This window comes from Rhagoletis zephyria, unplaced genomic scaffold (assembly GCF_001687245.7).
Source record: "Rhagoletis zephyria isolate East Lansing unplaced genomic scaffold, Rhagoletis_zephyria_1.1 Rzeph_scaffold_00095, whole genome shotgun sequence".
Lineage (NCBI taxonomy): Eukaryota > Metazoa > Arthropoda > Insecta > Diptera > Tephritidae > Rhagoletis > Rhagoletis zephyria.
Genome location: NW_016157179.1, coordinates 176,681 through 192,813, shown reverse-complemented (window position 1 = coordinate 192,813; position 16,133 = coordinate 176,681). Strand labels below are relative to the sequence as shown.

The window sequence follows — 16,133 nt, the reverse complement described above, 5'->3', positions numbered from 1 at the left end:
ATATTCTTATTTTTCGTCTAAAAATTATTGTAAATATCAATTTTGAGTTTTCTTATTTCCGAAAATTACCGTTATATGGGAAGTGGGCGTGATTACAGTCCATTTCGCCCATTTTCAATACCAACCTACCTTGGATTAACGGAAACCTACAAACCAAATTTCGTTCAGATATCTCAATTTTTGCTCGAGTTATCGTGTACACGGACGGACGGACAGACGGACAGACGNGCTTAATCGATTTCTCTATTCATTCTGAGCATTTATGTATACATTTGTCTATATCTATCTCGATTCGTTTTGGCTGTTACAAACAGCGTTATGTGAACAAAATTAATATACCCTTGTGCACAAGTGCGCTCGGGTATAAAAAAGGCATGTCATAAACGTAAATATTTCGGATTTTTATAAAATATTTGTGATTTTTCTATTTTGAACTAGGTACATATTTCTCAGTGTTGAAAACAGAATAAGGTTTGGAACTGAGTGGCCCACGAATTTGGCATGGCTTTAAAAATATGGCATGCAAAAAAGCCGCAGTGAAATACAATACTGTATCCTCAAAAAAGTTCTAAAAAATGTTATTAAAAAATTAAAAACNAACAGAATAAGGTTTGGAACTGAGTGGCCCACGAATTTGGCATGGCTTTACAAATATGGCATGCAAAAAAGCCGCAGTGAAATACAATACTGTATCCTCAAAAAAGTTCTAAAAAATGTTATTAAAAAATTAAAAATTTCCATGAGAATTTATTGAATTTTCCTTAGTTTTGAACAGAGTTTAGAAATCAATTATAGTTTGAACTAAATTTTTATAAAAAAAATAGCGGAAAGAATTAAAAAAAAAGTTTTTCATATCGACATTAAGTGGATTCTTTTGTAAAAGAGAGGCAAAATTGCGCTCAACTCGGGCAAAATATCCTTTTAACTAATTAAGCAACCCTTTTGCTATCTGGCAAGAAATACACTCGGGGGTTTGCCATTGTCTGACGAGGGGCGACCGCTATTAGAAAACGACTTTTTACGAAATGTTACCGCGCACTGCTAATCACGACACCACAAAAGAGGTACATTGTGAATGTAGTTCCTCTTGGCTTCTGTGATTTTACGCTTTACTTTTTAAATAAATTTTGTCAAACAATAATTTAGTGAAGTTAATTTATGTTAAAATTTTTGTCTTTATTAAAAATTATTAAATAAGAAAAAAATGTCATTACTGCAAAAAAAACTTTTTGGTCGTCTCGAAAGAGTTTTGGTACGCTTTTTGGTAGGGGGTAAAATATGTGGTTGGCAACACTGCTTGTGATACAAAAATTTCTTTCCCCTTTAGAGTTTGAACCCCTTCTCTTCCAAAAGTGTAGCAGCTCAAAATATCGCTAAATGGGAGCTGAATAATAAAACTTCATCACCGCTGTAAATAATATTCGTCTTAGGCCATAAACGCATCCAATAAAGATGCGGGAAAAAGAGCACTACTGGCAGGAAATCTGCGCACAACAACAAATTCAGCAAAGTTGAGCTCAAATTGCGTCTGCACCACAAAGGTCATTATTTAATTGTATTACACTTTGTAATCAGTCAACTATTTAAATACCCTTCAAATTGAACTTAATTCCTAATGTCCATACATACACATATTGATCCTCTACTTCGTGCGATCACTGTAGTAGCCGTGCAAGGAACGAAGGTGCAAAGCGGAGCGCTTCAATTTAAAATAAAAACTATTAAACATTTACTTGTTTTATTTTCACTCTTCTATACTCACTCCTCATGTCGTTCTTACAAGCTTCTTAAACGTCAGACTCACAACAGCCACCTACATAAATGCCAATAGATGAGCTGATCCAAATTGGTTCATTGATACATACATACTAACTGCATAACCTGTGGCAAGCGAAAGAACATCTCATGAAAATTCAAGTTCTCATATTGTTTTTGTTATTATTCCATGCTTGCGGCTGATTTCAAAGCTCTTGGCGTTGTGGTCGTACAATATTATTTTTAAAGCATACAATTATTTTTTATATCGACAAAGAAACATTTCTTTGATCGATCATATCAGCAAGATATTTAAGGTTTGAATGGTGGCTATGTTTTGACCCTCTTTTCCTGTCTTGACTGTGTTTAATTTTTATTATGGATCATATCTTTATTGTGTTTATGGCTATTACCGTCATCCTGTTTGTGTGCTGTTTGAGGTAGCAAGTGATTGTGTGGGTTTGATTTCTGAAGTGATATGATCATTAGATCGCCGGTGTCTATTATGTTCTGTGCTGTAGATGTTTAGATTGACTACCAGCTCTTTAAAAATACTTATGTAGCAGTATAAGGCTATATTGACTTTAAGCTTAGCGCCGTTTAAGAGAGTTTTGATTTCCGGCAATATTGTCGACATTTCGAGTATCAGTTGTGATGCTTTTATGTTGCGTGATTGAGTTTAGTGATACGACAATTTTGTCGGATCTTGTCTTGTCAATAGTGAGCAAGTTAGACTGGCTGTCAATTTGCCTTTGAAGGACTTTCTGTGTTCGAAAATTATTTTTACTTTTTGTTTCAGATCACTTTTTTATCACTTGCCTGCTGTTTTTTCCAACACAAATTCACATTCAGCCAACTGGCGCTACGCTAGAAAATTTTGTTTAATTTCTAAATTCATTCTGTTTCGTACATTTCCGGTTCGTTTCTGCCGGAACACCAGTAAGTGTAGGCAATAAATTCAAGTTGTTGGCGCGCGCCTATCTTATCACTTTTACGCGGTTTTCAATTCAGTTCTTTCCTTCCGTTTATTTGGAAATACTTTTGGTATGCAAATATTTATATATATAAATCTGCAACACAGGTATGCTGGCTAAATTGTATCTAAACAGTTATATTGCACGTTTGTATGTATGTATGTTTGTCGGTACCCCGCTTGAGGCATGGCATTCTGACACGCAATAGCTGACGCGGTGCACTTTAAAGTGTTTAATTTTCTGGTTCCTTAACTCATTTTTACGTGTCTCAATACGAATTTGCATAACCAAGGGCACAGTGAACATTAAAAATCTTAATTTTTTCCGAAAATGTACAAGTGGAATAATTTAAATGGGGATAACAAGAAAACAACTGGCTTTAAGTAAACGGCAAAATAATTACGTAAGAAATTTAGTGCGGAAAAGAGTAAAGTGCGGGTATTGTTTTGGCGCCGCTGACGGAATCATAAAAAAAAAAACGAAGGTGGCAGCTTGCTACCCTGCTGCCACTTTAGGCACATTAACACGCCACTTAAATCTTTTTTGCCGCAAATGATTGCCCCGACACGCAGCTTGAAATACTCGGACTAAAATAGTATGAAACATATTTTTGAGCACATATGCTATAAAGCTCAGCGTTGTTTTTCTCGTGTAGCTGAAAAAATTTGCATGCCAGCACGCGAGCGACAATTCCATTTGGAAATATTAAAGTTCATTATGTACACAAGGCTTACGAAAAGGGAATAGACGTGCACGTGGAAGGACATTTAGTATTAATGTTTTCCCAAGTAGAAACAGTAATAGCATAAATCAAGATATGATAAACCAGATCAACGACCTAGAGAATACCAACTTGGCTCAATGGTTTAAGTCACAAAGATTATTAAATCGCACTTGTTGTTTATTCGAAATAAAATTCAACAGCTTGAAAATTTTCAGAATCTATTGAAAAGAAAGAGAATGATTTAAAAAACATATGTTATTACAAAAGCAACCATTGAAAGCTAAACATTTTAGAGCGATTTGCAAAACAACAAAACTATAAAAACGACTAGTAGTTTTTACCTTAAACAAAAAACAAAGAGAGAAAGAATGGCAAGAGCAGAAAGAGAAAACTTAGTTCCACAGAAAAAAAAGCTGTAATGCCAACAAAATTCAACCTTGCTGCAAATAGAAATTGCATTCCTCTGCTCTTGAAGCAAAATGGGCAGTTTTTTTAAACAGGCTGTCTACTGTTGCGGCGAAATATATCTTATTGGGTCAACAATGTCTGCTGCTTTATCCACCGTGAAAGGCTCTCTAACAGTCGCAATGTCTGACAGAGCAAAGCTCTAGGCTTTCATTCGAGAGAACCGAGTCTCGAATTTACAAGTTTTTTTATTTTACTATTATGTTATTTTATTTGTGTATTGTAATTTTTAAATTGTATATTTTTAACAAGTTAAGTTTATTCCTAATTCCTAATGAATTTTTTATTTACAAATTGTAATTTGTGTATATTTCAATTGAAACAATTAACTTACTCTACTTTACCACCTCCAAGCGGACTCGAGCCTGCTCCACAGAACCAGAAGCGTTAGTAGCCGATGTCGCTGATCGCATGTGATATTGCCAACTACAAAATTCTATTAATTAAAATAATTTTTTTTTCAGCCAACAACGGTTTATTTGATTCAACATTTTTCAACAAAGTCATCGACAGCAAATCATGTTTGGTACGACTAAAATTTTTTCTGTGTGAGGACAATGAAATATTCGGAAAAATAAAAGAAATAAAAAGAAAAAAACTACCTAATAACATATTCTATAAATATTATTACGCCCCCAAAATATACCTTCGCAGGCTCAGGAGAGCAGTGATCATCTGACAACTTATAATATAGGTTTGTATTTTGTTTGTTTACTTAATCTCCATTCATTCTTTCAGAAACAAGTGAGATTTTTAGAAACGAACGATAACTTTTAGTTTTAAAATAACCTTCAAAATAATAGAAATAAAAAGAAGAAAATTCGCAGCGACACAACACAATGTCAAAATGGCACGCTAAGGCCCGCCGTATACAAATCTCTCCCAGAGGTAGATATTCGGCCTCCAACTTCCTGCCAACGAGAGAATAAAAACTAGTACATACATATTAGGTATTCAGGCATACAGTTACATATAACAATAAACAAAAATAGCGCACATAATGAATGTCTAACGATGTTTATTTACCGAAGCATGTCTGCGTCTGGACAAGATGACTCGAAGCAAAGGTGCGTCAAATTCCTCAATGTGCACATATATACATACCAACCTATTTGACGAAAAAATTAACAGTTCATTAGGACGCCAATGATATAACAGACATTTAAATGCCCCACGTTGGCTTTTCTATTCCTAATACGAGTATTATTTACTGCTGGAATAATGGTGGAAATGCAGACCACGTATAGAAAAAAGTTCATGCTGTGAGGTTTTAATAATAATTCTAAGCAGACGCCAAGGTGTGAATGTATGCTTAGATATTTACATATAAATTTATGTATATTGGACACTTTGGGTGGGAATACAGGAGTTGTCATAAGATATTAAATATTTGCTATTCTCACGGTAAAAGGAATAAATGAATGCGAGTATTTTGAAAGGGATAAGTTGAAATTTTGTTTAAAGTTGGATGAATATAAGATCAATAAATAAAATAATACTACACAAGCCCGTTTCAAACAAGCAACGGATCAGAGGTCTATTGTAGTTTTTTTGATTGTAATTATTCACTTTTATTACTTTTGTCTTAACAACGACATATTCCAAAAAGATGTAGTATTTTATAATGTACAAAGATCGTAGTTATTTAATATGTCAAAGTATATATATGTTTTGATTAATTTTCTTTATCTTAATGTACAGTGACTCAAAAAGGCGTTCACATGTTGACTTTGTTTAAAATATTCAAGTTTTTTTTTCTTATAAAAATATGGTTAATACTAAAACCAAATCAAATATAAATCAAAATGTCCAGCTTTATATAAAATGGAGAGAAATTCAAAAAAATTCTTCAAAAGTTCGAACTTTATAATCTAAATTTTAAGAAAATTTTTGGGTATGCAATAATTTTTGTGTTACCACCGGTTTTTGCGGTTTGTGCTTTTTTAACAAGTGCAATTTATAAAAATTACATAAATTTTTTTACCAATGTTCTTGTTTATGTAAATAGAAAAAGTGAAAACGACCGTCAGCAAAAAAAGAAATTAAACATCTGCCTAACAGGGATNTTTTTTTACCAATGTTCTTGTTTATGTAAATAGAAAAAGTGAAAACGACCAATACGAAAAACGAAAAAAACGAAAAATAATCCAAACAGTTTGTTTAACAAGTTCGAACTTTTGACGAAAATGTTATTGGTTTTTATAAATTTGGTATAAAGTTTAATTATTGAATTTATATGGTTTTAGTTACAGCATAAGCATAATAAAATGGATTTTTTTTTATTAAGACCCCTTGTTTGAGTCACTGTATGTACCGGTCATTTTAGTTTTCCTTAACACCGAAAGTGCTGCTCTGAATCTGATCCTTGTTTATCCGTACATACATGCATACATTACTTTTTTCGCATGCCTACGTGTTTGTCTGATAGCACTTTCACCAGAAAATCCATTTAGTTGTGTAACTATCGCCTGCATCCTTTCGGCCATTGCCAATTAAATGATATGTTTGGTATGTGTTTATTTGTTTTGGGGTGGTAAGCATAGCCGTTTAATTGTCTTGTTCATTGCTCATGTTTTCATTTGGGACATGTTGTGATTTTATTTACTCTGAAGCGTATTTCTTTTTTCAAAAGAAGGGTGGAAATTCCATGTGTTTCCAACGAAAGCCAAATTAATTGAAATGTCAAAATTCATTAGTAGTATGGAAGGGGACAAGGCGAGTGCGTTATATATGTGTGGCTTTGGCAAAAGTATTTAATTCTTGTGTGAAAAGGGAACACACAAATGTTATAATTCTATAACTCGGGGTATAGGAGTTTAATGATGCAGATGTATTTGAAAGACAGACATTTATTTGAAAATTGAAAAGCATCTCAGTAAATAGTGTAGTTTTCTAGAGCTTGTGTCTAGCCCCCTAACTGCTGATTATTCTCTTCTAATATTTACCTGCTATGACCTCTACCTTATTTTCTAACGAGTATATATCCTTCATAAAAAAATTTTTGACCCGAAGCGACTAACGCAAAGTTTGCTACAAATCGTAGTTTTTGTTATCTTATGCAACTTTTATCACAACTTCTGCAGTCTTTGGAAATTTCTACGAAACCTTTATTATTTTTTTTTCGAAGACATTCAATATTTTCATTCAACTAACTCATTGACCAAATATTGTGAGAACTACGCAAAAGGGTTAAACATTTTATGCACCAACGAACATAGTTTTTCCGTATTTACTTATGCCACTAACGCAAATGATTCTTCCCGTGACCACATCTCTTATTTGCACAAAAATAATCCCTAAGCTCAATTTTCCATATTTCCAGCTGTCAATTACATATAGTGGTTTCGTTTGATTAACGTCTGAGCTGAATTTAGTTGCGCCTTTTGTGGTTTCTAGTTTTTATTTTAATTTTATTTATAGCAAATACATATTTACTTTTTCTTTGCCACTGACATTTAGGTCTAATCTTGGTAACGTTTAATTTTCTTGCGGTTTTTATGGAATAAGCAAAACTGGGTTAAAATGTCATGTATGTAAACATAAAAACAGCAGAAAAGGAAACTTAGATTAACATGCCAGATAGTCACTTAATTCGAAAATAAATATTTTATTTTCTCAATATCATAAAATATATTTCATAAATTGATGAGGCACATGCATTCGTATTCCAGATATAAATCTTCTCTCTTTTTGACAATTTTAATCACTAATGATGGGGCGATCGATTTCGAAAATAATTATATGTACATATGTATGTACTTACAATTCGAGAGGTTACTTCCTTTTCACCGATGAAAGAGTGTAAATAGACTCATACTTTTGAATCGCTGCTTTGAAATTTTAAGCTAAAGTGCTTAAAGTATAAATATGGGTTTTTACAGTAAGTATGTCTGTCAAAAAATAATTCCTCTGAACCAAATGAGGCCATAATGTTAGATAAGAGAAATATAGCTAGCTAGCACGTAAAAGCGATAGAATAGCCGTCATCGATTCGCCACTTCGCTGCTTGCTATGTTTGAGTTCCGGTCGCTTAACGAAAAATTTTGCATGTGAAAGCAACAACAAAGTTAGCTAGCACGGATAGACGATAGCGAGTTTGGTTGTACCTCATTGTATTCGTTCGTTTCGCCACTCGCTAACTGTTGGCGAATCGATGACGGCTAATATACAAGTATATGGTCAATTAGAATAAAAACAGTGGTAGGCAAAGCCGGATGGGATTTCGATACACTTTTTAAAATACATGAGATCCGTACATCGATCTCATGACTTCGCATCTTTCCTTGAAATTGTGATTTTTATAGAGCTCTTGAAAACAGCTAAGCGACAAATTTGACTTATATGCCACCCTGTTGCGAAAACACGTTTGTGTTAGGGAATTTTCTATACGTCTACTGTAAAATGGCTATAAATCCAATTAGGAATATCTATGTATAAGTACACACATATGTCGAATATGAGTCAGAATTGAGCCAAGTTAATGAAATCATGCCAGTTTTCTCACCTTTTCTACCAAGTTTCTATTGGACTTTTGTTTCATGAGTTCTCACCCAAAGATATTTAAAACTTTCCCATGCTATTATTCTTAGAATCGATCTCTATACTTCAGTCGAAAACTACGCAACCTAACCAAATATGTTTCCCCAGCGACACTTCAACGTGCCCATTGTCGCCTTGAAGCACTTAATTGTTAGTTTTAAAACATAGTACACAAACAACCATAACTATCACATCAATAAAAAGCAAGCAGAACAAAAAAGCGTGGAACACAACATCTTGAAAATCGTAACGGCTGCCATAGAAGTTCAGCGCCACAAATAATTTGACATGAGCAACAACAATGGCACACAAGTAGAATTACAAGAACAGCAGCGTTCGATGTGCCCCTGATGAAGCAAAAGATCACTGAGGATCACCAATCAATAAAGCGACCAAGAACACTTTGAAGCCCAGCGCGCTTATTGTTATTCAAATTTTAAATTGTTTTAAGAAAAAAGAATACTTCAGTCAAAGAAATTAAAAAAGCGACTTCAATAATATCGAAAGATCAGAAAAGTGTAAAGAAAATTGTCGCGTAGTACCAACGACCTTTTCATTAAAACTAAGCGAAGCACTTGAACGGCAGGCACAGTAGGTGAAGGCAACCAACCAACCATTTAACAAAATATTGAGACGAAAATTGGCGCTTAAATATTTTTATAATAATGTAGACTTAAAGAATGAATGCATGTAAGCGTTGAACAACTCTGGAAAATGAAATCAACAAATGCTGGTAACCGGTATTGATGATCGACGTACGGTGAGACGTTGAGAGAACACACTAATGTTTTTAACTTTCCTTCGCAATGTGGAATATGTAAATAATTGCTGTACATACATATGTATATACGTAGCTACATGACAGCAGAGCGTATGAAATTTTGAATGAAAAACACTATCGATGCAATGATCGAACATCGATCGGTGCTGGTGCTTAACTCTTTCAACGAGTGTGGGAAATAAAAATATGCTATTGTTTGACGCCCGGTAGGGGAAAAATGCATGTTTGCTTTCTTTTTCACTATATACACGGCAAAGAAAGACGCAGTCACCGAAAAGCCTGCACTCAAGTGGACACACATGCACCCAAAACATTAACTCACACGTGTGTGTGTGTGACTAAGTAGAAATCAATGGGTCTCAAGTGAGCGTTCACGATGTATACATGTATACGTCGTCTACCCCCAAAAGTACACGTGTGCCACTGGAAAAAAATAAAAATAAAATAAAGTAAAAAAGTAAATGGTGTCAACAGTGGCTGCGCGTAGAATGATCACCGCTCGATGTGACCGACTGACTACTGGTTGAACGCATCCGCTGATGATCACTTGATATTGGCTGCTACGTATGTACATACATAGTACTTAGTACACTCGTAGTGTCACTGCCAGCTTGCTCGTTGAATGTTTTTCAAATGCGCTTGTGGCTGCTCTATTGCTGCCGGTGTCGTTGTCTGCTCTGCTACCGCTGCTTCTGTGCAATCAACTACCTACCGCCTCAGAAATATATGCTTTACCGCCGATAAATTTTTTTCTTTTTATTGATTTTTTTTTTTAACTACTGCAATGTTTGCTCAAATAGTTTTCATCGGTCTTTTCAGCCTTTTAGTTACATATGTATGAAGGTAAAAAAAAAAAAATCGATTGCTCCACCCGTTTGCTTTTGACGAAGTAGTAGGTAAAAGAAGATTGAATGGGCTGTACATTGCCACCGTGTTTTGTTTATGCTACAACTCTTCCGCCTGCCGCTCACTTTCAAACCAGCACAAATTCTGTCACTTTTACGCTTTGACTCTTCAATTGCCGCTTCAATGACTTTAGGTTGCTAAATTTTCTTTCAAATTTTTAATTTTTGTTCCAACGCCTTTTTAATGAAGTGTCTATTTCCTCTGCCTGGCTGCCTCGTTAATTGATAAATAGTTGCATTGCTTTTCAATAGCTCTTTAAGGGCTGCCATAACAGGTTCAATGGTTTGTTTTCCAAACTTAAAATCGATTTCATGATTTTTTCTCTGGTCTTTAGACAATTTTTTTTTTCAGCGGCCTTTTTACGTAGTCTTTCTTTATATTCGTGTGTATTTTATTACTTGTTAGCATTATTGTTGTTGTTGCGCGTATGTGCGATTTCTCGGAAATGCATTGCGGCAGCGATAGCTCGACAATTTACAAAATAGCAGCAATGCCAACAACCACGCTAAGCAGACTTGATATTCGGGGTATTTGTCTTTGTTTTTTGTGAGGTTGGCATCATTTATTTAGCATTTAGTAGTTTCCTATTATAATCTTTGTTCGTAACGTAGGTGCTAAATGTTTTCCACATTATTAACACCTATTTATGGCCCATTGTTGGTTGTCATGACTGGAGTGAAGTATATTGCTGCGGGTGACGCGATAAACCGGATACAGTTCTCTTCGGCAGATAGTAAGCCTAGTTGAGTTACGAGTAGAATACGAAATTCGAAACCTAGGGCGAATGTTCTTATTTTAATAAGATCTTGAAGATATAGATATTTATGTAGATACTTATTGAAACTTTTTCTACCTTCTATATCGTGTTTATGTCTAGGGAAAGATACCTGTTTGTTTATTATTCAATTCTTTAAATTTGTCTTTAGACTCCTGACTAAGAATATTCGTTCAGCCATCGATTAGTAGATGCTGTTTCTTCCGAATTTTTCATAGTATTTCTTAAACGCTTACTTTTTGCTGATGTCCTATCACCGTCATAGCTCTTTTGCAGTACTTCTGTCTCTACAAAGATTAGGTAACAACATCAGGCCTAATTTTTGTTTGGAGAGGAGATAAAGGCCAGTAAAGTCATAAGTTCTCCCGTCATTGATCGCCTAAACTGAAACGTGATCCTACTTTGCTCATCGTGAACAGGCTAACTTGATTCTCGCTTGCTCCCTTCGTCGGATCCACGGTCTGACAATGCACTACAATTAGGATCTGAGCTAACACCTTCACGCACTCTCGTGGGAACACTAGGAAAAAAACCAAACCAGTGTAAGGTGATTATAAACACGCTAAGGTAACCCAACCTAACTCAAGTCTTATAAAATAATTGAATACCTCTCTAAATACTTAGAGAAATTTACAATTTATACTATCCTAAGATTTTGAATCATGTGAAAAAATAAGTCATTGGCTTAAGACTGAATTCTCTTTCCTCTAAATATCATAACCACACCTAAAATATACGAACATCCGGCTGTCCTAATATAAATATAGCTTTATTCATCCCCTTTTAATGTCTTTGTCTGTTATCCTTTGGCTAAGCCTATAATCTTCAAATTAACAAACAGCACTGACATTGCACATTCTATTGATGAATATTCCNTATAATCTTCAAATTAACAAACAGCACTGACATTGCACATTCTATTGATGTATTATCCGAAAATCCTGCCAAATATACCGAAAGTATGCCACAAAGATGCCACCTACAGTTTCTTACACAAAACTTCATTACATTCGCACATTTTCCTAAGAAAATTAAGTTGCTTATCGCATAAACAAATTGGGATTAACCAGAGTAAATATGCTATTTTCCAACCATTTACTACGCCTCCAGTCGGGAAAACCCTAGGCAAGCTAAAGAGCGCAGGTACGCAGTGAACAGCATGCAAATGGTAAATCACTTTTAATTTGCTGTGCAACAAAAGGTGGCGAATGCAGTTAGTAACAGCCGGTCAACAGGAAACAGTTGGTTTGTACATATATACATATATAAAAAAGACACTGGGTGAACAAATTGACATAAAGACTTATCGCACATTTGCATTAGGATTAAGGCGAGCGCGTGTAGCAGCAGACTGAGCGCTGACTGGCAAGTACTTTCATGCCTGCCAGCCAGCCTTTGTATACATACATATGTGGAGATACAGGTCATCTCACTCGCTCATATACTTTGTATCGCAGAGTTCACCATTTCCGTTCTTTAGTTGCGCATCTGTATGCACATAAATTCCCTTTTCCGTTATAGTGCAACATTTGCACCTGTTGCATCGCCAAAAACATTGATTTTTTGTTGTTTGTAAAACTAACAACTCAACGGGATTCTTTGGGTTTCATAGGAATTTTTAGTGTTTTTTCAAAGGACAATAAGAATTACAAAAACCCTACAATGCATTATGCATTGCAGCAAAGCGATAACAGAGTGACCGCATAAAACAACAAAACGTAAATAAATGCAACAGAAGGTAGAAATAACGAACAAAAAGTTGCAAAGTTGGTTTCGTTATTAGTAGCGTGTGCTACACTCATACAGTGATGTGTGGGCATAGCCTCTGCAACACATCCTTTTTGTATGCGCACGTGTTAGTGTTTGCCTATAGCAGCCTGGCAATAGACTATTTATTTTCCCTTTGCTATGCTCTTCGGTTCTGCCGCCTGTGATTACGGCTCGAGAAATTATGTGACAGATGCGCACAGCTGTGTTCTTGATTGCCGGCCGTGTTGGCTCGCATCTTCATCATGCCGAATGTCGCTTGAAACTGTGTAAGGGCATGTGTCATGCAATTCGTTAAATAGTCGAAAGTCCCAAAAATTACAAGGAAAGTTCAAGGGGTGTTCACGCAGTCCGAAATTGTGTTATTTTTCTTGCCTCTTGGAATAGTGTCGCAGGGGATTTTGGCACTTCTCCAGCCAATTTCAGATATTTTAGTATGCACAAATGTTGCTCAAAATTGAAATTTAATTTCTGAGTATAGGCAACTTTGCTCCGCCTATTCCTTAAAGAGCTCACTGAGAGCCCCTGAGGGAATTTTCGATGCTAAAAGTTATTAAACGACCCATTCAATAACTGTTTAACCTGACATACCTTTTTCAGTTTCTTCAGTTCAATTAAATATTATTTTTCAAATAGCGTTTCAACTGAAAAATCCTTAAATTATTCTTATAGTGTTTTTTACTTACGTGTCTGTGAAATGTCTGTCACTGAGACTGTTCCTTCCGCAGCTACATGTATGGCTTTGTTGTGTGCACACTGTGACATTATTACATAATCTTCTACTGTACATAATGCACCCGAAATCACCACCTGGAAGAAAAAAGTTAAAAATATATAAGAAATTCCATCATATATATTTTTCGCGAAAATTACTTTCTTTATTTTACCGCGTAATGCTACCGGTAACTTCAATTAAGTCTTCTTGTTTACTTAGTCTGATTAGTGGTATTTTAATTCTAAATTATTTAATTTTTGGATTTTCACGTGAATTGATAATATTCTAATATATGCATCTCATGAATAACAAGAAATGTCGACGAACCCGAAAAAAAACAAATATGTATTTATATTTAACATATTTACCTTGATATTTAAAAAACTAACATAGTTATTGGAAGGGCGGAAAATAGTTAAATTTATCAGGCCTGTGTAATAAGTTAGGTTAGAATATTTGGGGAGTTTTCCTCCACACACGTGAGACAATGATATCATATATAGTTACCAATGCCTTTCGGTGTTAAAAATTTTACTCGGGTGCAAAGGTGTTTGTTATTTTCTTCTTTTATTTTGTTCATGCAACTATGCATGTCCGTGGTCCCATGTGTCCCACTCCCCGCCCTAGAATCATCGTGTGTAAGCCAAATAGACAGTGACCCGTAGGAGCCCTTATAAGGACACATTTCCATTCTATATAGACTATAGACAAGGCCAGCTAATCGTGGAGTTATTACAGGGCGAACGCTTGATCCAGCATTAACTGGCCTTTCATTGCCGATTCATCAGCTTCGCAATCACCCTTAATACCCCAGTGTCAGGCAACTATATTAGTTGAATTCTGCATTACAGGGTCACCTCCCAGAACCAAGCCCTTCATGACGGGACTTTGTATTATCTATTGATAATTCTAAAGCTTTCAGGGCCGCCTCACTCAGAAAAAAGAAAGCCTAATTCTCTCTATGTAGGTTTTTAAGCGATGCTCCGTGCTGTCGCCTGTATAACTAACATTTCTGACTGATATATGCATACAAAAGTTGTCAGGGAGTCGAACAAATTTCTTTAGCTCCAGCTCAGGCTAGATCTCCTCCGGCGGTCTCTTGAAGTTCAGAGGCATATGCATAGAAGTTTTCTGACAATAGGCATATGGTGAGTTCTGATGTACCTTTCCTGTTGTGCTGGTATTATATCTTATAGAAAGCGAAAGAGGCTATTCAATAGTTGCTACTGATGGCATCGATATAGTTGCCGACGTGCTTAGATTAGAATAGCCTACGTGCTAAGGATAGCCTACATGATTACAATAGCCGACGTGCTTGGGATAGTCGAATGTCTTGATTCTCCGTCGATCCTTGAGCAGGCTTCTTTAAATGCGGATGTATTCGATCGACTAAGGCTGGTATTAGCACTTGCGATGCGAATGAATTTGGCGAACCGAATGGTTTGGCGAACGCAACTAAAATATACATTAAAAGANGCGGATGTATTCGATCGACTAAGGCTGGTATTAGCACTTGCGATGCGAATAAATTTGGCGAACCGAATGGTTTGGCGAACGCAACTAAAATATACATTAAAAGTGTTCGCTCGTACCAGCTTGTGCAAGTTCTTTGCATTGCTAAAACTCTTAATGCCTGCTCTGCCTCTTAATTCACTTCGCCAGTGATAATACTACCTTAAATATCCAAAATTGAGTACAGCAATACTTTCTTGGATCTGCTAGTCTGTATATTTGTATCTCAAATCTCAAGAAAACAGGCTACTTATCTCAAGAATGATAAACTTATTTTTTATATCTTCATTTTCTTTTTCGAATGCTATGCGAATCTCCAATGCGTTGCTTATCAGCTTAAGATTTTAATTTCATCCCAAACAAACACGCAGTGCTATACAGGTATGTGCATATGTGTGGGCGTAAAGTCACAGTTAAAAAATGTCACATAATACACGCCCAAACAAAAAACACCGGTAGCGTGTAAGTCCAGTAGCGGCGGAAGGTTTTCTTGTTCCATCTCTTTTTTTTTGTTGATGTACATAGGTACATATTTGACAAGAAATGGGAAATTACATGCTTTCAGTATTGTTTATCAGTGGATGCTATGTAGATAGTGACAACCAATAAAACATAAAATGGTGAAAGAGATAAGAATAAATTATATTTGTGTGGCCATAATGAGTTAGGTACGTGCAATTTTTGTGATCTCACAATAACAACCAACATCTAAAAATCTGCTTTGTGAGCAAATGAACAGATATATAGAGCTGGCATGTTCATCAGCGCTTAGTAAGCATGTAAGTTCTCACGCCACTTATTTTTATATGTTCCCGCCGCATACGCCCTGGCGGTCACTGTGTACGAATATGTATTCTCGCCTGTGGTCTAGCGTTTCACGGTATGGATGGGTGCATTTCAATTTGCTTATTGAGAAGTGCAATTGACAGCATTATTATGTTGCATAAATTGTTGTTGTCGCTGTGACTACATTATACGCCGCCTGAGTTATGTTCTCATTTGAGTATTGCTGTTGTTGCTTGTCTTATTGTTTGTTGCCGCTGCTGTCTGCAGTCGGTTTGCTGTTATTAATTAATAATTAAATTACTCTCCATACGTCAAGCAATGAATTCACCACTGTCTTCGCATTGTCTTAAAAGCTGTTGTGTTTTGCATGTCATTTGATTCATTGCTGTTCTGTTTCGCGCTCTCGTCCTCATTCCTGTTGTTTTGTTATTGCC

General features: G+C 35.6%; 1 protein-coding gene across 6 annotated transcripts in view; it reads right to left on the bottom strand.

Moving 5' to 3' along the window:
* The window catches only part of ths (thisbe), a 200,207-nt gene that overhangs the window by 58,807 nt on the left and 125,267 nt on the right, over positions 1-16,133 (bottom strand). For all 6 annotated transcript variants that reach the window (XM_017632002.1, XM_017631983.1, XM_017631999.1 and 3 more), the window contains one exon: positions 13,373-13,496. In XM_017632002.1, the coding sequence (XP_017487491.1) occupies positions 13,373-13,496 (124 nt within the window). The remainder of the gene's footprint in view (positions 1-13,372; positions 13,497-16,133) is intronic.